This window comes from Bos taurus, chromosome 10 (genome assembly GCF_002263795.3).
Source record: "Bos taurus isolate L1 Dominette 01449 registration number 42190680 breed Hereford chromosome 10, ARS-UCD2.0, whole genome shotgun sequence".
NCBI lineage: Eukaryota > Metazoa > Chordata > Mammalia > Artiodactyla > Bovidae > Bos > Bos taurus.
In genome coordinates, this window is record NC_037337.1 from 660420 (window position 1) to 685157 (window position 24738).

Consider the following 24738-nt stretch of genomic DNA (forward strand, 5'->3'; position numbering starts at 1 on the left):
CAACTGTTTCTGGGCTCCTTGGAAGGAGCAACTGAAATCTCCTTCTCTCCAAGCCTACTTCAAAACTAAGCTCATGATTTTTGTCCTTGGCCTTTTCATTCCCTCTTTTTTCAGGAACTTTGCTTCATCTTCCTTTCTTTCTCTGTCTCCAGGGTTTCCCTTAGCCCCAGGCTACAGATATGTTTATTCTAGCTTCTACTCAACATTGCTTACCTACCTGAAGAAACTATCCCATCTCTCGATTTCCTGTCACCACCAAATTTATGGAAAGAGTAGTTCATGTTTACTGCCCTAGTTCCTCTCCATTCCTTATGATAATCTGCAGTCTGTCTCCTGGGCTTGGTAGACATTTATCTTTGAAGGACATTTAATGTCTTTGATTAATGTCTCTTTTATCGTCTTCAGGCTTCTCCCCCATCTATAACATGTAATACTGATGCTGTCCCTTCTATCTTGACATTTCCCTTAGGCTCCCAGACTCAGAGTTCTCCTGGGTATCTTCCTATTTCTCTAACTGGCCTTCTCTACCATTTCTTCTTTTATTCTTTCCCCTTCATGAAAAAGACCTTCTTTAAGATATTGTCCTCAGGGCACTTCTCTTTCCTCTGTCCTGTCTTGCTTGACAACCTAACCTGTTTCCATGGTTTTATTTATTATTCTAATAGGAGTAACCCCAAAACCTCCATCTCCATCACAACCTTGACTATCTCTCTAGCTCCATTTCAAGCTTCCTTCTACATTTTCACTTTAATATGCCACCTCAAACTTAGGATATTCCAAATATAGTTTCCTCCTTAACATATTTCTTCCCTGGAATACTTATTTTTGTTGAAAACATTGTCGAAAATCCCAGTCAGTCATGTTCTAGATCTACAAGTCATTTTAAGCTTTCTTCTTTCTATTACAGTTTCTGTTTACTGTCTTTCCAGTACTTACTTTCTTTTTTCACTATCTTACCATTTTTCCAAGAACCTCTTACATCTGCCCACTCTGGTCCATTTCCACTGACCCAACTCAGTTCAGGCCTTTTTAGCCTCTTTCTGGATTGTTGGGATAGTCCCGCTGGCATGTCCATTTCCTACCTCCCGTTCGCCACATTTACTGATGCCAGATTGTAGTGGAGTTTCAGCTAATGTGGGGATTAAGTATTACAATCATGTTTAATAAGAAAATCCCATGTAATCAACAGAGTTCTTAAAAATGTCTTATATTGTCCATAAAGTAGAATCTGCAGACATATTGCTTCTTAATAAGTTCAACACTGCCAATTTTTCTTCCACTCTTGGAGCAGATTACTTTTCTTTTGGTTGCACACCAGATGAAGTCATCTGCTTGGCTTTAGGGGCCATCTAGTATGAAAAATATGTTTCTTTAAATACCAGAATCATACTCAACATTAGTCTACTTGAATTCATATTAGTTACTCATGAGTGTGATACAAATCCACTGGAATGTCTAAAAAAGCACAGGTCTAATCCTATTATTTCTGTGCTCAAAAACCCATAGAGGCATTTTTCCCCCATTGCCAATCAGAAGGCCCATTACTTTAGCCTGGCTCTCAAAACTGTCCATGATCTGGCGGCTTTACCTCACTCATCTAATCCAGGTTCCATTCCAGAATGGAACACCTGCCATTCCCCACACATGCTTTGCACATTCTAGTCCCCACCCACCCTTTCTCTCTTCGTGGGCCCACATCCTGGGATACTTTCTCCTCACTCTGCATCTCTGAGGGGCTCAGCCATTCTTCACAGATCAGTAGATCTTCATTTGTCCTGCTTTTATGGCAAGCATCCATTTAGAATAGTCATTTCTGCTTATGTTTTATGAGACTGCAAACACGTGATGGGCAGGGTTAGTGCTTGAGTCTAATATATATTTTTATATTCTTTTACCACCATCTCCGTCTTCAGGGACACAGTTTTCAACAGGTTTTAATGAATAAATAAATAAAATAATGTGGCTTACCAACCAGTCCCCATGCGGAAGAGCTTCTCCTAATGTGCTCTAGTCTGACAGTGCCCTAGAACTTGGGACCAATGCCCCCAAAAAGCTGCCAACTCTTCCTCATCCCAGTAGTGCCTTCATTAGGCAATGAATGAACTCAGGAGGAAGGCATGTGGGTAAGAAGATCTATGCAAATAGTCAAGTTCTTTGCTTCTTCCTAAAGAGCAAAATAAACATCCTATTTGGTTTGAAAAAAAAATTAGGCCTTAGAAATTAACAATACAATGTCTTTTTCATAGCTTCAGGAAATGCCAAAGTCCTTCACTGGGGATGGCGACATTTTGTTCCCATTGTGTAGAAAGTGACTGATGAGGCAGGCCTCTTAAGCCATCCTGCAGACCTACAGTTAAAGGAGCAGAACATTTTTAGGGGCATCTCAAGATGTTCAGTGGGCTTTAACCTTTACACAGAGAAAACTCCAAGCCCCCTCCCACGGCACACAGAGGGATATTTTCACCTCTGAGAAAGGCAGGGCCACAGAGGAGCTCTTGACTCCAGGAGTCCGGGTATAACAGCTTCTTGAATCTTTTCGGATTTGTACAACAAACCCTAGAAATATGAATCTAGCGCCGCTCAGGTGAACTGTCAGATTTTTAAAGGAAGGTCTGGGGGTTGAAGTGGATGGGAAATGTAATATTTTTAAGGACTGTCTTGAGGGTTGGAGAGGATGGGAAATTTGAGTCTGTCTTTCATCCTTTATGTGATGGAGGTCTGTCTACCAAAGAAAGAGAGAGAGAGTCTGACAGTGAATTTACACCTTCTGTGTCGACTTTAGATTGATCAGGGAATATGACCACCCCACGCTTCTGTAAAATCTTAATGTACCATGAGAAGCACAGCGCTGCCTTGTCTTGAACTTCTTAAATTATGGAAAGTGGCTACTAGGAGGGAAGTTTCATGTGTTTTAATTTTTCTGCACAGTTGCTCGGATGGCTTTTCCCGTTTCTTCTCTCCTGCTGGACCTGGGTCCTGTAATTACCATCGCAGAGAGCTAGCTGGAAGGATGTTTGCTCTCTAGGCAAGATCTCCTGGGCTCGGTCTCCTCCCTTTTTTTCTCTTTCTGGCCCCGCCTCCTCCGCTTACCCCGTAGGCAGCAGCTAGACAGCTGTATTCAATCAGAAAACACTTACAACTCCAGACGATTCAAACGGGAAACTTCGCCGCGAAGTGCAGCGGCGCTCCGGCTCTCTCCAGCTTTCTTTCCTTCCCCGGAACCCGAGGCTCGGATCCTCCTCGGCCCGCCGCCCTGGTTTCTTCGGGAACTCGCCGAAGCCCTGCAGGGGGCCGGATCCTGCCGGAGGTACCCTCCCGCCCGGTCATGGGGGGCGCCCAGACCTCGTAAGAGAGGCGAGGCGGCGCCGAGGGTGGCAGTGCCCCGGGTCCCCGCGCCGGCCCTGCCGCTGCGGCAGCTGCGAGCGCGCCACACCGCCCAGCCTCCTGCAGCAACGGCTCGTCTGTGAAACGCGAGCCAGCTCCGTGCCTTCTAGGAGTGCCTGCATCCTTCGTTTGAGCTTCACCACTGTCCTGGGTGAAAATGGCTGTCTAGACTAAAATGTACCAAAAGGGACCAAGCAGTGGATACCCAGCCTGCTAAGCAACTCGTCAGCTCCGAGACCTAGAAGAGGAGGAGCTCTCTCCTCTGAAAAGTGCAGTCATGAATTCTGGAGTTGCCATGAAATATGGAAACGACTCCTCGGCCGAGCTGAGTGAGGTAAGAAACAGCTGAGGTCAGGAGCTCTGGTTTCTTAGGCATTTGCTTTGCTACACCACCTCCCCCCGCTCTCCATCTCTCACTTCCCTATACGCCACCGCCTCGCGCTCCCAGTCTGGAGGCAGCGCAATTAAAGATTAATAGATTTTCTGGATCTTGTTTTAACTTGTTGTGCTACTCAGGAAATGAGCTGAACTGGCTTGATGTTTCGGTCTGAAAGGGGTGTCTTAAAAAAAGAAACAAGCTTGCACCAAAGCGTTTTACTCCAAACGCTAAAGCGTTTTACTCTCCGTGGTCTGGGTCCCCTGTCCCTTCCCACCACCCTTCCTCCAGGGGCGTGTACCACATTCCCTTTCGTAGTCGGCAAAATACACGGGGGTCCCAGCTGAGCTCAGTCTGACGGTAAGTAATTTGGTGAGGCCCGGGGGATTGTTGGAGCCCTGAGCCGGCCACTGGCTCCCACGTGTGCTGCAATTCAGGCAAGGTGGTCTTTCCTCGGAGGAGACTAATGACCCGCGCTGGGGAGGGGAGTGGAGAGGAAACACATCAAAGCGACTTAGAACTTTATTTCCTGCCCGGGACTGGACTCCTGAGTCTTTGAGGCGAGCACATTTGCAATTCCCGGCTCCCGCAGTAACAAATCCACTTGAGTGTTGGGAGACCACCTTTGAAATTAAAGCTTCATGAAACGGTATGCAAATATATGAGTGGTCAGATGCTGGAGGCCACCTTTTTTGATGACTTTAGGAATGCCTCTGGCACATGCCAGCCCCCACCCCCCATCTCCCAGGCTTTGAATACCTGAAAAGTGGTGATGGGAAACCTACAGAACTGGTTGCTCAGAAGAGAGGAGGAAGTCTGTGTGATCGGCGTCTACAGCAGGAGGCTTGGTGGCTGTGGATTTTCCTCTTATCGTCCCTGAGCCGTTTTGGGGCAAAGCAGTCTGTGCTTCTTGAGTATGGCTGGAGAGAGCAAAGGGGAAGAAAAGGAACCATGTAAATAACAGCTGGAAGGCAGATAGAGGTGATGTCAGATTACCAGCTGTGAAGGGAAAATGAAAGGATGGAGCCCTCTCTAGGGGTGAGGGCTGGTGCTGGGGAAGCACAGGGATGTAGAAGGGGGAAATCTGAGGAGGTCTGAGCCGATATCCAGCAGGGAGGACAGTTGGCCCCTGCCTGGTGCTCTTAAGTGTTTGGTGCTGAGTTGTCCCAGCTCCCATTTGAAACAGCATTGTGAAATGTTGGTCAAATGAGGTAAAGGCCTTTGTTAATCCCCTTGGTTTTCCCTGTGATGTAGATGCTAAAAGTGAGGGCTTCACTTAAAAACGGGAGGTAGGGGAAGAGGTTCAAAGACCCAAGTGATTTTTGCCAATTTTACATGTGGGGAGAGGTTTCACATCTAAAATAGAACCCACAACCCACTCCACTAATAGCACTGTTTAAGGAGAAGCCTTTGACGTGTCTTCTAAAGTCATTTAAGATAAGAAACCAAGAGACTCACTGACTCAGAGAGCGAACTTATGGTTGCTGAGGGGAAGGGATAGAGTTTGGAATGGACATGTACACACTGCTATAATTAAAATGGGTAACCAATAAGGACCTGCTGTATAGCACAGGGAACTCTGCCCAGTGTTATGTGGCAGCCTGGATGGGAGGGAGTTTGGGGAGAATGCATACATGTATATGTATTGTTGAGTCCCTTCCCTGTTCACCTGAAATTAACAATCACAGCATTGTTAATGGCTGTACCCCAATACAACATAGAAAGTTAAAAAAAAAATATTAAGAAATCAGAGGCATGTATCTTGCAGAGTCTTTGCCAGGCCCTTCACATGGTTTGTTTCTGTGTGGCAACTTTAAGTCTCTGTCACCCAAGAAGTATGTTATTCAGGTACCTTTGTTTAAAAACTGAATCACAGGTTTAGGATGAAGGTGACTAGAATGCTGACGAGAGAGAAAGGAGGCTTGGATTGACTTGAATAGTATTGGCACAGTCAGTGAGTGCATTAGATGAGCCGAGAATACCTGTGAAACTCGAGTGGGAGGTGTAACACTGAAAACATGATTTGCCTGGCTGTACCCACTCCTTAGGAGTTCCTTGGGAAACCCCGTGGCCACGTGAAGGCACTGAGGGTGCTTCGTGGCCCCTGCGATAGTTGGAGCAGTAGTAATAGAGCATTATAGAGCATAGTTTTGTTCCTAAGAAAGTAAACAAGTTTCCGTCCCAGCCATTTCCTTCGCCAGGTTCCCTCTCCTCTCCTTCCATGTCTGCTCGTTTGTTTCTTGGCTGGTTTCCATTTCTAGGTATAGTGAATTCCTTGCCACTCTGTCCCCCCAATCTTGAGTTTCCCTACAGATTAAGTAGTTGAAATGGGCTTTAAGAATAGCTTTATACACACACACACACACACACACACACACACATATATATTTAAATACTTTTTTTTTTTGGCTGTGCTGTGCATCTTTCGGGATTTTAGTTCCCTGACCAGGAATCGAACCTGTGCCCCCTGCAATGGAAGCACAGAGTCCTTGACCACCAGAGATTTCCCCCATATTTTAAATCAGGGTATGTGTAAAGAGAATTTGTAAGCAAAAGAGGGTTGTGTGAGTCATACCTTGTGGACCCTAAATCTCAGTTCACTCTATCATGGGCAGTATTTGTAGCAATTGCCTTCTCTGTAGTATCCATGGAGCAGTATCCATATGGATCCATAGACTTGAATACAATTCATTTGTATTTCTCATTAAGGTCCATGATGTAAAGGAGAGTTTCCCATTTTCACTGTAATTTTTCTCTTAAACACTGGTTTTGCTTTAATGTCTTAGCAGGCAGAGTCGCCATTCTCTTTTATTAAGACCTACCTTTTGGTGATGTAGCTCTTATTGCCCAGGAGCCTCAAAGCTGTGTGGAGGTCGCCTTGGGGTCAGATTGAGCCTGATGCTCACCAGGATTTCAGGGGCAGGAAGAGTAGTAATATTGCCTTGCTTATCCTGGGTATCATGAACAAGATGCTGTCTCATTGGTGTTGACTTGAGAGCTCAGCCCTTCTACAAGTGTTCTCTAGCCACCAGAGTCTTTGCCTCTTACACGATATTGTTGACACCGACGCTGTAACATCGTAAACAAGAAATTAGTTTCTTGTTGTCATTTGCTGGTCCTGTTGGTGACAGCAGCTAGCGTGGTCCCCACTGGCCTTTGCCTGCAGTGCCCCAGGAATGCTTGGGTGCAAGAGAGGCAGGAGGCGTGTGGATGTGAAGGATTCATGATCAGGAGACCCAGCTGGGTATTGGGCATGAGGACTTTAAAAATGGAAAAACAGGAAGTTCATGAATGTGTTCCTTCTGTGTCTTTATTTTAAACAATACCTGTTTAAGATTCTGTGACATACTAATAAGAGACAGTAAAATTGTCTCTACCTGTGGTCATATTGATGACCACAAATGATTTTATCAGGTCTAAACACTTTAACCAAAGTGAACTAATCCTTATCATTGACAACAACACAACGAAAGGAAAATTTGAGAAGCGTGAGTTGGCTATTCTTTTTTCTTGTCTATTGGCTCTCCATATCAAAGACTGTTTTTCTTTTCCTAACACGAAGTTAAGGAAGGACTTCAACACCAGACAAATTTAAAAGTACTTAGAAAATTAAATGTTTGACTTTCAGGTCCTCTCTCCGTGATCAAGAAGCTGAATGGACACACTTTCAGCAGTATTAGAATAAATTCTCCCAAACCTCATCAAGGAAGGGCTGCTAAATCTTCTTCCTCATTGCCATGCGTTTTCTGTCAGCAATTAGTTCTCCTTGTATTGGCTAAAACTTGTGGGACCAGTCTGTAGTTGAACCTTATTTCCCTGTCATAATCACATTTTTTGGTTCTTAGAATTATTCAGACCTTGGAAAGATGTCTTAAGGTGCAGTGTTATGAGGGTAATGACTTGAATTTATCTTCACAGGATAGCAGAGAACTGGATCTGCTTGCCTGATAGACAGCTGCCTATTTATGTAGCAAACTAAAATTTTGTCTTTAAGGGGTTGTTCTTTTTTGGCAGTGATTAAAACCTCCTTTCCAAAGCAATCAGTGTATATTCTTTGCTTTTTAAACATCAAGCCGTGAATAGGTAAAATTCTCCCATCACTATTTACTTTGAAACCTCAGTTGCCCTAAAAGAAATGATATGTCCCTTAACCTATCCTTCTTTCTTTATTCAAATCCTCTTTCATGAGATTATTCCACTCCAGAATGTGGGTTATAGAGGCGACTCCTCATGCTTTCACCATCACTTGTTGTGTAGCTACTGAAACCCATATTTTTATTGGTACTCTAATTAAGAAGTGGATTTGTACAGGAGAAAATTGTTCTCTAGATGAGATAATCATACAAGATAATCCAAGTGGCTATCTCACAGATGTACTTACTCTACATCATCAAATTTACAAAATGCCAGGGTTGGAAGATCTGATATGCCCACACCCTTTTCTACTTCTTTCTTACTCCTCTGTCCTTTTGGAATCACACTTCATTGTAATGAGTTGTCTACTGTCTGTCTTAGACACAAACCACTAGCATCAGAATAGCAGTGTCACAGAGGCTGTGCACGTAGTAGGTGTTGAACAAATGTTTGAATGAATGCCTTGCCTCTTCTCTCTCTCTTCCCTTTTCATAAACATAAAATTTGAACAACCGATTTGAGTGCTTAGTCTGAGGACTTTTTTGTCTGTCCATGGCTGTGTAACAAACTGCCCCCCAAATTTAAAGGCTTAAAATACCTATCTTACTTGTGATTTTGCAGTTTGGGGCAGAGCTGGAGGTGGTTGGACTTGTGTCTGTGACTGCAGCTACATGATCCACCTCCAAAATGGCTTAATAGCGTGGCTGGCCAGTGTGTGTTGGCTGTGGGCTGGGAGGTCACCTCACTTCTGTCTTACCCAGGCCTGCCCATGTGCTGCTTGGGTTTCCTCTCAGCATGCCAGCTAAGTTCCCAGGAGGCAGTGAAAGCTGCCAATTCTTTTAAAATGTAGGACTGAAATTGGCAAGAGTCACATCTGTATTCTGTTGGTTAGAACAGCTGTGTGCTTAGCCCAGATTCAGAGGGGTGAAGAAAGAGATCCCACCTCTTGAAGGGGGTTTGATAAAGCATTTGCAACCATTTTTAATCTAGTATAGAAGTCACAAAACAAGAGGCATGCCTAAAACCCTGATCTCCTAATTCCCAATGGCTGGCAATAACTTTTGCTATTTTATTTTGTGTTTTTAGTCATTAATTTGCTGGTTTGTATAGATAACACTTTCTAAGCATTTTCTAGGTGTTCACTCACTCAATTAACAAAAACCCTATGACATACATTCTATGATGTCCATGTTACAGGTAGAGAAATTAAGGCATAAGAGATGAAAACCCTTGTGAAGATTATACAGATCATGAATGGTGGTGTCAGACTTTGAGGCCAGTTGGTCTTTCTCCAGAATCTACCATTCCTCTAGTGGTTCTTTTTGTTAGTTTCTATTATTACTCTCAGCTTTTCATCCTATTTTCCTAGAAGGGAGTATCCTATTTAATAAGCCTGTTTAACTTGATTTGTATTGTAACCTCTATGCAATACCCAGGTAAATTTTTTTGACAAGAATGAAATGTGTATGCTCATTGCCTTCAACTTCAAGTGGCTGAAGAACTCTAGAAACTGATTTTCAAGAGCTGTAAAAGGAGATTTATTGATAAGGAGTGGGGCAGTCTTCAGCCAAGAAGGCCTTCCTTCTGTCCCCACTGAAACTGAAGGAAAATGAGGCCGCGTGACCTCTACCTGGCGGCCCGTGTGCCCTGAGGCATTGGAGGATTCGTGCTGCAATATGTGAGGTGCCCAAAAGAGAGTAAGATGTCCTCTGTGACAAAGATTAGGGTTCTCTCACCCCTGCAGGTGGGGCTCTAGACTTCTACTACAGTTGGCTAAATCACTGGGGGCCTGCGGAGCCCTGAGGTTGATTAAAAAGAAAAAGCCAGTGAGGTGGACAGCCCCGGCTGCGGCACAGCAGCTGCTGCTGCTGGGTCGTGGGGTGGCGCATGCTGAGAGGGCCAAGAGACAGTGACTGGAGCCCAGCAGGAGGCATGAGTCATGAGGTGTGGCTGGCCCGGGTGGTGGTCAAGAAACACAGGAGGGGGGTCATTCAGAGACCAGGCAGGCGATCGGAACTTGAGACGGCCCCCGACCTGAACGCAGAGCGAGAACCTTGATTCTGAGGGAGGGCTTTGTCCAGGCAGGAAGTTTGAAAATCAGTCCCAAGACTTTTCACCTTAATGACTTCTTTAGAGGACTATGGTTAGGAGGTTTGAGGTGCCAGGACTTTGAGAGGGGCACACATCCAGAGCAGGGAGTATGATGGAGACACTCGCCAAGTAAACTCAAGGTGCTATTTTAATAGCTGCTCGAGGCGAATTTACCCGGCACACGTCATGTGGAAGGCGTCCTCCCACAGCCAGGCTGTAACTAGAAAATAAAAGCTGCATTTACAGAAAGATTAAGAAGTTGGTGATGAAAAAAGATTTGAAATTTAGGTTTTGATCCAAGGAATCAAACTTTAGGAAACCAAGATTACATTTTAAGCAATCTCTAGATTCTGGGAAAGAGGTTTATGTTAGCGAGCTTATAGAATTTGACAAGCTAAAAAAAGACACAGAAAATTGATAGTAGTCAGGATGTAGATTTTTATATCAGCAGGGGGTGGCATGGCAGAGATAAGTTATTGGCAATTATATTAATGCACCTGAATTCCTGCTGCTGCTGCTGCTGCTAAGTCGCTTCAGTCATGTCCAACTCTGTGCGACCCCATAGATGGCAGCCCACCAGGCTCCCCCGTCCCTGGGATTCTCCAGGCAGTGGACAACTTTTATTCTTGAAAGAAACAGGAAGAAAATAACCTGGTTTATACAGATAAAGAGAAGTTCAATTTATAGAGTAAATATTTACTGGGATCACAAAGCTGTCCTCTCTTTCTATCAAATGCCCCTTTTCTCTTGCTGAACAGAAGCAGCCAACATTAATACAAAAGGGAAAGAGAACACCTTTTCGAAAGTTTGCATTATCATAAGGAATGACTGAGGTTATAAAGCACTTTTTGTGTAAATCTTTCAGTATATCTTTGAAACACAGCAGAGGAAATTACACTTTGAGACAATTTAGGCAAAAAAAAAATCTCAGGCATTCAGTTCAGTTCAGTTGCTCAGTCGTGTCCGACTCTTTGCGACTCCATGAACTGCAGCACACCAGGCCTCCCGGTCCATCACCAACTCCCGGAGTCCACCCAAACCTATGTCCATCGAGTCGGTGATGCCATCCAACCATCTTGTCCTCTGTCATCCCCTTCTCCTCCTGTCCTCAATCCTTCCCAGCATCAGGGTCTTTTCCAATGAGTCTTCGCATGAGGTGGCCAAAGTATTGGAGTTTCAGCTTCAACATCAGTCCTTCCAATGAACACCCAGGACTGATCTCCTTTAGGATGGACTGGTTGGATCTCCTTGCAGTCCAAGGGACTCTCAAGAGTCTTCTCCAACACCACAGTTCAAAAGCATCAATACTTCGGCACTCAGCTTTCTTTATAGTCCAACTCTCACATCCATACATGACCACTGGAAAAACCATAACCTTGACTAGATGGACCTTTGTTGGCAAAGTAATGTCTCTGCTTTTTAATATGCTGTCTAGGTTGGTCATAACTTTCCTTTCAAGGAGTAAGCATCTTTTAATTTCATGGCTGCAATCACCGTCTGCAGTGATTTTGGAGCCCAGAAAAATAAAGTCAGCCACTGTTTCCACTGTTTCCCCATCTATTTGCAGATGAAGTGATGGGACCGGATGCCATGATCTTAGTTTTCTGAATGTTGAGCTTTAAGCCAACTTTTCTACTCTCCTCGTTCACTTTCAAGAGGCGCTTTAGTTCTTCTTCACTTTCTGCCCTAAGGGTGGTGCCATCTGCATATCTGAGGTTATTGATATTTCTCCTAGCACTCTTGATTCCAGCTTGTGCTTCCTTCATTCTCGGACATTAGCCTCTGGTGATTCTACTTGCCATACAAAAAGCTGTAAGTTAGAGGTTATTAACTTTGTAAAGAGCAATCAAAGTCTGTTGGGCTGGACGAGTTGCATGGTGAAGCTACTCCATGCTTTGATTGGTGGGACATTGTGAGGTAGAGTACTTGTCAGGAGATTTGTTTGGTGATTGGAACACGTGCCGGGACATATGGGACCTGAGATGGAAATGCACTCGTAAGCCAAAGGCAGTGGTGTTCTGAGAACAAAAAGCTTCACAAAGCCTCAATGTGTGCAGGCACATCAGTGAACGACTCCAGCTGGATTTGTGAGAAATATTGAAGCAATTGTCAAAGGAAGAATGCCACTGTGGAAGAAGATTGCCCAGCAATTAGAAAAGCAGTGGATCCGCTGGTTGGTTGCACGGTGAGAGTGGGGTAATGACTTGTCCCTGTTTCCTATGGGTTGTGTTGACCTGTTCATGGAATACACGGCACGCTTGCAGGGACTTCTTGCTCCTGCCCGGGTCCTTCTCAGCCTCCCAGGTTAGTAATTCTTTCCTCATCTGTGTTCAGAATATCTACTTTATCCACACCCTCCCTGGGAGACCATGCGATCTTTGAAAGCAGGCACAGAGTGAAACCCATCACAGTATTGCTGGCACCTCATCAATATGTGACTCAGGGCATCCACAGCCTTCATATTTACTTGTTGGACCAGACAGCAGTTCCTTCGTAGTGGGACAGATGTGTTGGATTGACCACTTATGTATTTTGGTTAAAGGACACATGTTCAAAACTTTAGTTTGATCATTATTACTGTAACACTCTCTATTCCTAGCTCATTTGTCCATTCAACAAACATTGTGTGCTTTCTGTCTGCCAGGTGCTGTTTTTCAGTGTGGGGTTACAGAAACAAAACTGATGCAGTCCCTGTTTTAATGAATATTGCATTCCAGCGGCAAACAGACAACACACATGACAGATACATCCGGTGGTTATGCACAGGAGGAAGGGAGAGTGAAGGAGGGAAAGATGCTATTACGTGATCAGGGAAGCCCTATCTGTGGCAATGTGTGAACTGAGACCTGAAGGCCAGGAGGATGGAGTCATGAAAAGATGATGAGGACTGTTTCAGGCAGTGGCACAAATAAAGGTCAAGGTCAGGGGCCAGAGCGTGCATGGTGTGTGTCAGCAAGGAGATGTGCCTCGGAGTGCAGTGAGCAAGGGGAGAGTGGAAGGAGCTGAGGTCAGGAAAGATAGTTCTGGTGAGATCACCTGTCTCTTTGTAGACTGGAGAAGAATCTGGATTTCTCTGGAGTGTTTTAAAAATACGCCTGAATTGATTTTTTAAAAATACTTCGTGTGTGTGTGTGTGTGTGTGTGTGTGTGTTCTTTTGAGGGGCTAGGGGCAGGAAGATGTCCTCAGGAACAGGAGGAGCTAGCAAAGAAAAGGCCAGGAAGGTTGTGTCCCAAAAGCCAATTAAAAGAAACTGTTCTCAGAAAAGGTAGAGCAATGGGCCAGATGCTTCCCCTTGTGTTTCCTTCACTCTTTTAAAGCCTTTGCATATGCTCAGACTTCCAAATGGTGTCATTTTCTCCAAGCAGAAGTTGTTGTATGCACTAAAATAAACTATAATTATTTTCCAACATCCTCAGAGTATGTGAGTATGCTTTTACCTTGAGAGAAATGGTTTAAAGGACTAAGTGATGTGAACACTGGCCAAGAATGATTTGAAAACTGCCTCCCTTCCTTGATGGGTGTTCAGTGTTGATGGATGCTGATATATAGAGTGTAGGTGGGTTCTGAATTAGGAAAACTGAGCTCTCTTTTCCGTTGTCACTTGGACCAGTTTCCTTCCACTATTTAAGATCACTTGACTTTTTTGTGAACTTTCATATTAGTTTATTGACTTACAACCAGTATAGCTCCAAGGAGCCTGGAATGTTGACACTTTCTTCCTTTTGAAAAGCATAGCTAGTTAGCAGTCAGATCATGACCAGAAAGTTGCCAGGTAAGCCTGAAATTAGACAAAGGAGATGTTTCTGTTGGTTGGCGCCATTAAGGACTTCTTTGATGTGCATTTTGTTTTATCCAAGCTATTTGTATGATTGACTAGGAAGCTGAGGCATGAAGCCTGCTTGGTTAGTGGCAGAGGGGAAGTGTAGAAACCAGATTTTTTTTCCCCCTTAACTCCCAGGGATAATTTTTCCTCTTCGGCCTCAACTTCCTCAGTTTCTATATCACAGGATTTGTTTTAAAGAATGTGTTTTATGATAATCGTCTGCAATTATTTTAAGAGGTGAAAGTCTAATTCTTCTGTATACTCATCTCCATATGACATTACTATTAAATCACACTATTAAAATAATTGGAAAATTTTATTTTTAGCTCTAAGTATGATTTTGCCATATACTGTAGTAGTCTGCACTCCATGGGTTTTTATTGGTCAAGCTCGTTGGGGTCTACCAGGTAAAAAATCCAGAAGAGCAGTATATTCTATTTAGGGGAATAGCTAGATGATCTTGCTGTCTGGCTGGTTTGCTAGTTGCTGTCTGTTGATAGTGCAGGACTTGGTCAATCATTCTAGCCTTTTTTTTTTTAATTATAGTAAAATATAAATCACATAAAATGAACACTCTTAATCATTTTAAGGGTACCATTCTGTGGCATTAAGTACATTCATATTATTGTGCAACCTTCATAACCATCCGTCTCCAGCGCTTCTTCACCTTCTCCAACTGAAACTCTATGCCCATCAAACACTCCCCATTTCCTCCCTCTCCCTGGTAACTACCATTTTACTTTCTGCCCCTCTGAATTTGACTCGTCTTGGTACCTCGAGTTTCATAAAATATTTATTCCTTCGTGATTGGTTTGTTTCCCTTAGCGTAATGTCTTCTAGGTTCATTGATATACTGTAGCACGTGTGAGAACGTCCTTTTTATGACTGACTGATAATCTACTGTTCAGTTGCTCAGTCATGTCTGACTCTTTGGGACCCCATGGACTGCAGCATGCCAGGCCCCCCTGTCCATCACCAACTCCCAGAGCTTGTTGAAATTCATGTCCATAGAGTCAGTCATGCCATCCAACCATCTCATCCTCTGTCGTCCCCATCTCCTCCTGCCTTCAACCTTTCCCAAGATCAGCGTCTTTTCCAGTGAGTGAGTTCTTCACATCAGGTGGCCAAAGGATTGGAGTTTCAGCTTCAACATCAGTCCTTCCAATGAACACCCAGGACTGATTTCCTTTAGGATTGACTGGTTGGATCTCCTTGCAGTCCAAGGGACCCTCAAGAGTCTTCTTCAGCACCACAGTTCAAAAGCATCAATTCTTCAGCGCTGAGCTTTTGTTATAGTCCAACTCTCACATCCATACATGACTACTGGAAAAACCATAGCTTTGACCAGACAGACCTTTGTTGGCAAAGTAATGTCTCTGCTTTTTAATATGATGTCTAGGTTGGTCATTAGCTTTTCTTCCAAGGAGTAAGCGTCTTTTAATTTCATGGCTGCAATCACCATCTGCAGTGATTTTAGAGCCCAGAAAAATAAAGTCTGTTACTGTTTCCACCGTTTCCCCATCTATTTGCCATGTTATGTTTGGTTTATCCATTCATCTGTCAATGGACACTTGGGTTGCCTCTGCTGCTACTGCTGCTAAGTCGCTTCAGTCATGTCCGACTCTGTGCGACCCCATGGACTGCAGCCTACCAGGCTTCTCCGTCCATGGGATTCTCCAGGCAGGAACACTGGAGTGGGTTGCCATTTCCTTCTCCAATGCATGAAAGTGGGAAGTGAAAGTGAAGTCGCTCAGTCGTGTCCGACTCTTAGCGACCCCATGGACTGCAGCCTACCAGGCTCCTCCGTCCATGGGATTTTTCAGGCAACAGGACTGGAGTGGGATGCCATTGCCTTCTCTTCATGGCTACTGTGAAAAATTCTGTGATGCCTGTGGGTATGCAAATATCTGTTGGACTCCTTGTTTTCACTTCATTTGGGTACATTCCCAGAAGTAGGATTGCTAGAACATGTGTGAATTCCATGTTTCACGTTGGGGGGAATGGCCATACCATTTTAGAGGCTGCTCCACTTTACATCATTCCCACCAGCAATGCAGAGATTCCAACTTCTTCACATCCTTGCCAACACATCTTTTCTGTTTTATTTTGCTTTTTAAATAATAGCCATCATAATGGATATGAAGTGTTATTTACTTGTGGTTCCTCTTTTTATTTCCCTAATGATTACTGATGTTGAGCATCTTTTCACGTACTTATTGGCCCTATCTTTGTCAGAGAAATTTCTGTTTAAGTCTGCATCCATTTGTTTGATCGAATTACACAGGAAATTTTTTGTTGTTGCACGATAAGAGTGCTTCATGTATTTGGACATCAGTTCCCTATTCCTCTTCTCCTTTGTCCACGTCTGCTTTTTCTCTGGTTGGAGCTTTGCACAGCCTCTGGCTTCTTGATATTTCCAGATGGAGTTAGTGCGAGTGTAAAATGAGGCATGAACCGTACACTGCTTCTGCACGGAAAACAGATGGGCTCACTCAAGCCCAGGAGACTCCTTCCTCTACGATGTCCAGGAATAAGTAACTCCCTGATGCATCGTGAGGCCAGTGCTCCTTTCTCTGGCCGACACCCAGCAGCTCTCCCCCTGCTGCTGTATACATACGACTAGGTTATCTCAAGCAGTGTTAGGCACCAGAGTTAGCAGTTATGTTCATGGCACTTGAAGAGTTATGCTGCTCCACTGACGTGCGGTGATTTCACAGTATTTAAGGAAGATTTTTTAGGAGAGGGCTTTAGCAAGAGGGGCCTGTGGAGAGTAGCCAGGAAGTCTGAGACTGGTCTGTTAGATTAGATAACCGTTACTTTATTTCTTGGTGCTGTGAATCTAATCCTGGTTAAACCAAAATCTAATTTATGTTCATGCTTGATGGGGAGCATTTTTGATTAAGTGTTTGGATGAGAGTGAGCATGGACTCAGAGCACTGTGGGAAGGAGATAGTCCAGGTCTGCTCTGCTGGGGCTGATTATTAATCAGGGGTTAGTAGTGAGGAAGGGAAAGTAGGTGAGTTGGACCCCAGGACAGGAGTTTTGACTTCCAGTGCGTAGATTTAAACTAAAGTTGGGATCCCCTTTTTTCAGGATGCTTTGATGTACTCAGAGGTCAGAAGGTAGGTTGCCGTCTGGTGTGATTAACAGAGTGACTTTTCAGACTGTTTCTCCTTTGGGGCTTCTGAGATGCTGATGAAAATGCTGTCTGGACATACATGTTTTATAATTAAGGCCAAAGAAAGTGTCTGATGTGATGGAACTGCCTTCAAGCCCTTCAATTCCCCCAGTGTTGGAGATAGGGCACCCTTCTTATTTGGCATAAAAGTCCCAGCCAGCAATGAGGACATCTTGGGATCAGGGTAATATGTTGAATGACCAAGAGAAAAGTCTCTTTTTTCGTCAACTTCTTTACTAACTTCTTCTCTGGACCAAGTCACTTGATTTATCACCTCAGTTTGTCCATCTGCAAAACTGTGGTGAAGCCGTGTGCTCTGAAATCACAGCTCTGCCACTTCCTAGCTAGGCGATCTGGAATCAGTTGCTTTCCTGGGCTGCACATTCTCGATGATAAAATAGTGAAAATTCACCTTGGTGAAGACCAGTGACATAACCTATGTAGTGCTTATCAAAGTGCCTGATAAATACTAGTAGTTAGCTCTTGTACTATTTTTATTATTTTACTACTACAAACAGAACATTTGTAGCTGTGGTTGTAAGTGAGCACTAAAATTTTTAGAAAATTTTTTAAAAGAAGTTCTTAAGTGGAGACAGACTTGTCGTGAAGACAATATCCAAGCAAAGAGTTTCACAGCCTGCTGATGTTTGCTGGACTTCAATGCCAACAGCTCATTATCTGGGAAAATGTTTTTCCAAATATTGGCAAAAGAAAGGTATTTCCTTTTTTGGATTTACAGAGTCAGAATGTTAATGAGCTAGCAAGTGGCAGTACTAATCAGTTAAAAACATTTGTTTTTTGGCTGTGCCACACAGCCTGTGGGATCTTGGTTCCCCGACCTGGGATCAAACCCAGGCCCACTGCATTGGAAGCATAGAGTCTTAGCCACTGGACTGCCAGGGACGTCCCTAGTAATTACTTTTAAAAGGTTAGTGTGTTTATCACTTTTATTTCATTTGTTCTAGTTTTGTCCCAGCTAGTGCCATCAAGTATTCTTTGTGCCCAGGACTGACCTTAAAATGACCATCCTAGTTGGTGATAGAACACGGGAGAGGGAAGGCCAGCCAGTCACTGCCCACGCCCAGGATAAGGATGCAGTACAGAGAAACAGTGTGCAGGTATAACTATTGCATAACGACTTCTTTCATGGAGACCTGATTTTATCAGCGATGCACACTTTGTGGAGTCCCTTTTAAGTTGTGATCTGTTTACTGTAAGAAGGTTGTGCCATGTGGGTGGGAGCTTTGCCTCGAAGCACTAACAGATGGGGGAGGCTCCTTTGCCAGAGGAGGGGCCCTTGGTAAGCGGGTTTGAGAGGACTTGAGGTGTGCCCCCAGCAGCGAAGTCTATCTCTATTGCTGTGTACAGCTAGCTTTTTCAATTTGGAAGAATTTTCTAAAAGCTTCTTGATTGAGGTTTTGTCTCATGGTCAGAGACAAATGGTGGCATATTTTCTCGGGTTCTGAAGTTGTGAAACAGTTTGACCATTGGCTGAAGAGGGATATGCTTGAGGGCAACGGGAAGGGACCTAGCACGAGTCAGCGACCTTAACCCCGGGCTATCACATCTCACTTTCTGGTTGTGAAGTTTTGGATTCCTTGAACTTGCATCTCAGGCTCATCTCCGAGAATGTTCTTCCAAGGGATATTATTCATCCCCATGACTTGAGCTACCACCTGGAAGCTGTGGCCTCACAAGTCTGTAACATTCCACCCAGATCAATTTGAACACCTGACAGGTAGAAGGAGAAGTGCAGGTCTTGCATAACACAAGAACTTCCTGTTATCAGTGTTCCTCCTCCTCCTCCCCACCACCCTCTCTCACACAATCATGCCAGCCTCTAGAAGGCCTTTGTCAGCTCCCAGTCAGTGGGCTGTCAGGTACCGCGTGCCATCCGGCAACACTACTAAACTCTTAGGGCTCTGTCATCTGATCTTGTCACCCGTTTCTCTCTCTCAGGTGCTTACCTGATGCAGGAGTGGCCAGTGACCGAAGAAATGCATTATTCTCAGCCCATTATTGCATTGTGGTTGGCAGGACACATGATCATTACAAATGATGAAAAGAGTAAAAAGAAAAGACTAGAGAAAGAAAAAGTACACAAAGGCAACTACTTTTGTACCAATTACTTCATCATCCACCCCCAGGTCCCCACTCGCTGAAGCTGGATCTGTGTTAGACCTCCCTCCACCTCCTTCTGAAAGCAAACACTGGGCCTTTAGGGACCCACCCAGTATTAGCAGGGTTGGAGAGCTTTGTTTGCAGCTGAGGCTCATGGGTGTATCTAGGCTGGCTCTGAGTGTTCTCTCTTAGGAAGAGATGAGATCAGAGTGGAAGTGTTTGGAATCAGGTCCTAGTCCTGAGATGGGTGGGAGTAGCTCCAGGAGCTAGAATTAGATCATTCTATTGTATTAGAAATGGTCGATATGAAGGATGGCAATCCAGATATTTTGTTGGAATACTTCAAGTGAAGCAATATGGTACAAAATTACTTCTGTTTCGTCTTGCAAATGTTCCCTCCGTTTATGCGTATCATCTTCTGCAGAATTTCCTTCAGTGGAAATGGAAAATTTATGTGAAGGGCAGAGGTGAAGCTTGGCCTCCAGATTCATTGGGGGTTATAATGGGCTTTCCTGGTGATGCAGACGTTAAAGAATCTGCCTGCAATGCAGGAAACCCGGGTTCCATCCCTGGGTCAGGAAGATCCCCTGGAGAAGGGAATGGCAACCCACTCCAGTATTCTTCGCTGGAGAATCCCATAGACAGAGGAGCCTGGCAGGCTACAGTCCATGGGGTCGCCAAGAGTTGGACACAACTGAGTGACTAACACTTCACTTCACTTCAAAACTGTTGCCTTCAGTACAACAAAACTCAACACCGTAATTGTTTTGATATTCAAAAACATCCTGCTAGAGATGTGACTTTTTTTGTTGTTGTTGTTCATTGATGCTCTGATTAATGTAAAATTGTTAGAAATCATGAGAATGATTAACTTAAAGCATTAAACTTAATGCCTTTAGCCTTAGCAAAATTCCCTTCCAAAATAGAAATGAATATGTGGTATTTAAGGGTGAGTGCATGGAGAATAATTCTATATGTAATTGTGCCCTACATGCAGAAAGACATCCTTGGAAAAGTAGGAAAGTCCCTGCAGTTAATCTTCAGCATTCATTTGCAAGTGACAGGAATATGTTAATTGCTTTTCTTAGGTGAATGATTCTTAGTCTGGTGGGAATGATAAAGATTTCAATTCATTCCACTAATTTAGGTTTTTAAAAATTACCAGTGTTCATCAGTTGTGGTATAGAGCTAATAAGGGATTCCAATGAGGTCTGGGTTACTGGGTAGATTTCATTCAAAGTGTGACTGCAGTAATCCTCAGTGGCAGAATTACATTTTCATCAAATCGGCCTGTGGTGCTTTGGGTGACTGAGTGCCCTGAACCACTGGTGCTTTTGTGGGCTGGATGGGAAGACTGGAGCATATTATGCTATGAAATGGGGAGGCTGATGCAGTGTCTTGTAAATACTGCTGAGCACAGCAGTTGGAATTGAGAAGTTAGTATGATCAGTTATGTGGAGAGCTCTGAAGTTTATGACTTATGTAAGAAATTAACCTTTTCATTGTTCTGACTGCCAAAGAGCCAGGGTAAAGGCTGATGGGATTTTCTCTTTACATTTCTGCCTTTTTTCCCCAGGTAGATTGAGGAAAATTTTTAAATTGCTTAAAAAAAAAAATACCCTAACATAATAATTAGTAGGAAGAGGCTCACTTAAGAAAAAACATAACACTGTAAATTTCTGGACAGCGTAAACCAGATTATATAGTAGTAAAAATGAAGGCAGTTACATAGAGTATTCAGAAATAGTGCTCAGAAGTGCTAAGAACTTTGCATGCATTTTATTTACTTTTTACTATCATTTTGGCCATGTCACAGAGCATGTGGGATCTTAGTTCCCTGACCAGGGGTTGAACCCATGTCCCCTGCAGTGGAAGCATGGAATGTTAACCACTGGACTGCCAGGGAAGTCCCTGGGTACATTTTTAAAATGTCATTTCCCTGCTTATGATCCTGCATTTTAGGGTACCCAGCTCCTTAGCCCCTGTTGGCCTCTCCAGCTGTATTTGGCTACTTGTCACCGTCACATTCTGACCTCTAGCCAACTCAACTACTTGAAGTGCCTTCAAGGTGCCTGGTTGTCTCTTGACCCCAGAACTTCACATTCATTTGTCTTCTTCCAGTACACTGTCCATGGCCTCCACCTTTGCTTATATACCTCGTGCTCTTCTCATAGGACTTAGTTTGTGTTAGTTCCCTTGAAAGTCTTCCCTGACATCTCCACTCTGGTCTAGATTCCATCCTCTGTGACGCCCCCATAGCATTGGGCATTTCTGCATTATAGCACTTAATACACTGTTGAGGGCTACAGACTTAGCGTTTCTACCAGAGTGCCTGCTGTCCAGCGTTGATCACTAGCACTTGTTTAGCATCCGGCCCTCGACATTCCCTTCTGAGCGCGTGACCTTATTTAAACTGCAGTTCCTGTGACAAAGGTCCTATCTTTAGGGAGGTTTGGAAGCTCAGAAGGATTAAGAGTCTTGCCGAAGGTTATCCATCTAGTAGGTGGCAAGGCCAAGTTTAAACCTGGGTCTTGATTCCACAAGTTCCTGCTGTTTGCACAGTGCCTAGTCATGGTCTCTAGAACTGCCATCTTTAAGACTTGGGTTGCTGGGTGGGTTGGTAGATTGCTGGGAAGGAGCAGCACTGGGGGCGATGTCCAGGCTTCTGAGAGGATTATGCTTCCTGGTGGCTCAGTCGGTAAACAATCTGTGGAGAGACCTCTCCCACAATGTCAGAGACCTGGGTTCAGTCCCTGGATCAGGAAGATTCCCTGGAGAAGGAAATGGCAGCCCACTCCAGTATTCTTGCCTGAAGAATTCCATGGACAGAGGAGCCTGATTGCTACAGTCCATGGGGTCACAAAGAGTCAGACACGACTGAGTGACTAATACTATGCTAACAGGAGAGATTGGAGATTTCATGTAAAATCCAATTTGTGATGAGTCTGGACTTAGGCATGCTGAATTTGAGTTGCCTGTTGGTCATCTAAGTGGAAATGTGCTGCTAGCAGGCTATGGGCTAATAAGGCTCAGAAAGAGGTCATTTGGGGAATCTTTGGTCTTCATGGCTGTTTACTTACAATGCAGATGAGTTGACACTGATGCTGCAATCATGGTCCATGCCAGCCTTCACAATAGATGCCTCCGCTTATGTCCCACATAAATGAGGAGTCGCATGAAGCAACCAAATGGTACTATGCCTACTCCAGTGTGAATCAAAGTACCACAGTCTTTGCCTGCTAGCATTTTCTGTGTATATAATATATACACATGTTTATGGTTCAAAATCTGCCATCATAACTGAAACTGGTTGTGCTTTTAAAGTCACAGTTTTTAACAAAAAATATTTAAGAAAAATCTGATTAGTTCATGATATGACGTGAGCATATCTACCTTTGATTCCTCCTTAAGAATGGGCAGGGTAAGGGCTATGTGGGTATGATCACAAACATAGTACATGAACATACAAAATTTGGAAAAGAAATAAGTAAAAAAGAAAAAAAATCTTGTAATTATATTATCAGGTAATGTTTTGGTATGTTCTCTTGGTTAGTAATTTTTTTTAAGGGATTATGCTTGAGTTTCACAGTATTATATCTTTCTTTCCTCAAATTTCTCTTGATATATTTCTTAAAAAAAAAAAAAAAAAAAACACTTGAATTTTATTAACTCTAGTAGTCCATATTGTATGCCATAATAGCTATTGGAGAAATATTTAGGTTTTCAGTTCTCTGCTCATATAAATAATGCACCTATATAACTATGTTTTCTTACATATTTAAGGCAGATAGGGAGAGGACAGAGAGAAAGAAAGAAATGTGAGTGAATGAAGGAAATGAGCAGTGTTTTATGCAGAGTTGGTGTTAAATAAGAAAAAACAAGAGTATCTTGAGATCCTATGGTGATCTTTGTAAAATAATGTAAAGACTGAAAAGGCCAATTAAAAAACAAATACACTGGCTAAAATAAATTGGGACCATCTGTTGTTCTACCTTGGCCTGTTCACATAGTCTTCTGCCCGCTGCTTATTTAAGAATGCCTTTAAAGTGGTGAAGGAGGGCTGCTGGGCGTCAGATGGCATGAGGGCAGGAGTGCAGAGAGACAGCGTGGCTGCTGTGTAGCTCCCTGCCGGGTACCCTTTGGGGCCAGCCTAACTGTCCACTGTGGCCTTGACCTTCTGATCCATCAAGGTGTGGGGGATGGGAAAGGACGAGTTATCCGGCCTTTTTTTTAACCACCAATGAAATAAATTTTAAAATGGTTTATTCAAACAGGATATTTCACCTGAACATCTAATAATGTTCCTTTCTTGTATGTATGTTGATATTATATTTTTCCGCATGATCTCATATTAATCTATTGTCACAAAGTCTTCCATGAACCAGTCTAATTGTAGGAAGCTCAGTCAGTCCCTGAGGCCCAGTGGAGTCCTTTTTAATCGTAGGAGCTGCTGAATTTTATTTTCTGACTGAGTGTGACCATTACGAATTGCTAGGGTTTTCTCTGTGTTGGTGGTGACTTCCTATAAATAACAACAAAATGATTACTTGGAAATCCTTAAATAGAGCTATGTTGCAAGTCTACAGTTAAAGCCTTTATTTATAAATTTTTGTTTAAAGTGGATGTGACCAAAATGCTAATCTAGAGCAACATTTAACCTACTGGCTTGGTGAACCCTGCTATGTAATCAATTTCACTCTTATAATTGGAGTAACTATTTTGGCAGAATGGAGGAGGGTTCACTTGTAGCTTAGGGGTATCTTTGGTTTTTTTGTTTGTTCCAGTTTTTCTTTTAAGGAGTTCCTGAATCCAGTGGCCCACCCTGGAGGCTTTGGTTGCTGGGATGGCCTTAGGTGTTGCTGTTTTCAGATAGTGAAGGGTGGATCCCAAGCTGTGCGAGTGAAACCCCCTGACCCCCTTCTCTGGAAGGCTGAAAGCCAAGCTGGGAATCCAGGCGGGGTCAGGGAGGTGTCAGAGCCCAGTTTCTTGCCCATAGATGTCATTGATTGCAGACATATTTTCTGAATCTAAGATATAACGTTCATTCAGAAATGAGTGTTTATGAAAATAGACTTGATGGTGGGAACTTGTATGACTAAAACCTTCACACACAGTGATTTCAATAGTCCATTATTCGGCCTGTCAAAGGATTGTAGTGGAAACTTGACTAATGATTGGAAATAGCTGTCAGTGTGCTCATCTGACCTTAGTTTTATTAGCCTTCAAAAGTGTCTTTAGTCCAAATTAAATGATCCCATAACCAACAAGGACCTACTGAACAGCACAGGGAACTCTGCTCAGTGTTATGTGGCAACCGGATGAGAGTGGGGTATGTGGGAGAATGGATACATGTGTATGTATGGCTTAGTCCCTTTGCTGTCCACCTGAGACTATCACAACATTGTTATCACTTATTTCTCAACACAAAATTAAAAAAAAAAAAAATTTAAAGGATTCCAGCTTAACACAGATGCTTCTCTTCTGGTTTCTCCCTTTCCTCGGAGGAAGTTGGTTTGCTAAGAATTACACCATACTTAGCAAAGTGGAAGAAGGAGCTGACCAGTTTCTAATGCTGGGAATCTGATTTATGCTCCACTGTAATCACTGCTACCTGTTGGGACAGGCATGGA

The 24738-nt window shown here is 43.5% G+C and overlaps 1 protein-coding gene across 3 annotated transcripts in view; it reads left to right on the forward strand.

The window, feature by feature from the left end:
- The window catches only part of MCC (MCC regulator of WNT signaling pathway), a 533511-nt gene that overhangs the window by 208752 nt on the left and 300021 nt on the right, over positions 1 to 24738 (forward strand). Inside the window, exon 1 of one of the 3 annotated variants that reach the window (NM_001083523.1) lies at positions 3135 to 3718. The exons of the other annotated variants lie outside the window; for them this stretch is intronic. Within the exon in view, the coding sequence (NP_001076992.1) occupies positions 3662 to 3718 (57 nt within the window). The 5' untranslated portion in view covers positions 3135 to 3661. Of the gene's footprint in view, positions 1 to 3134; positions 3719 to 24738 lie in introns of those variants that run through there. 3 annotated transcript variants of the gene reach the window in all.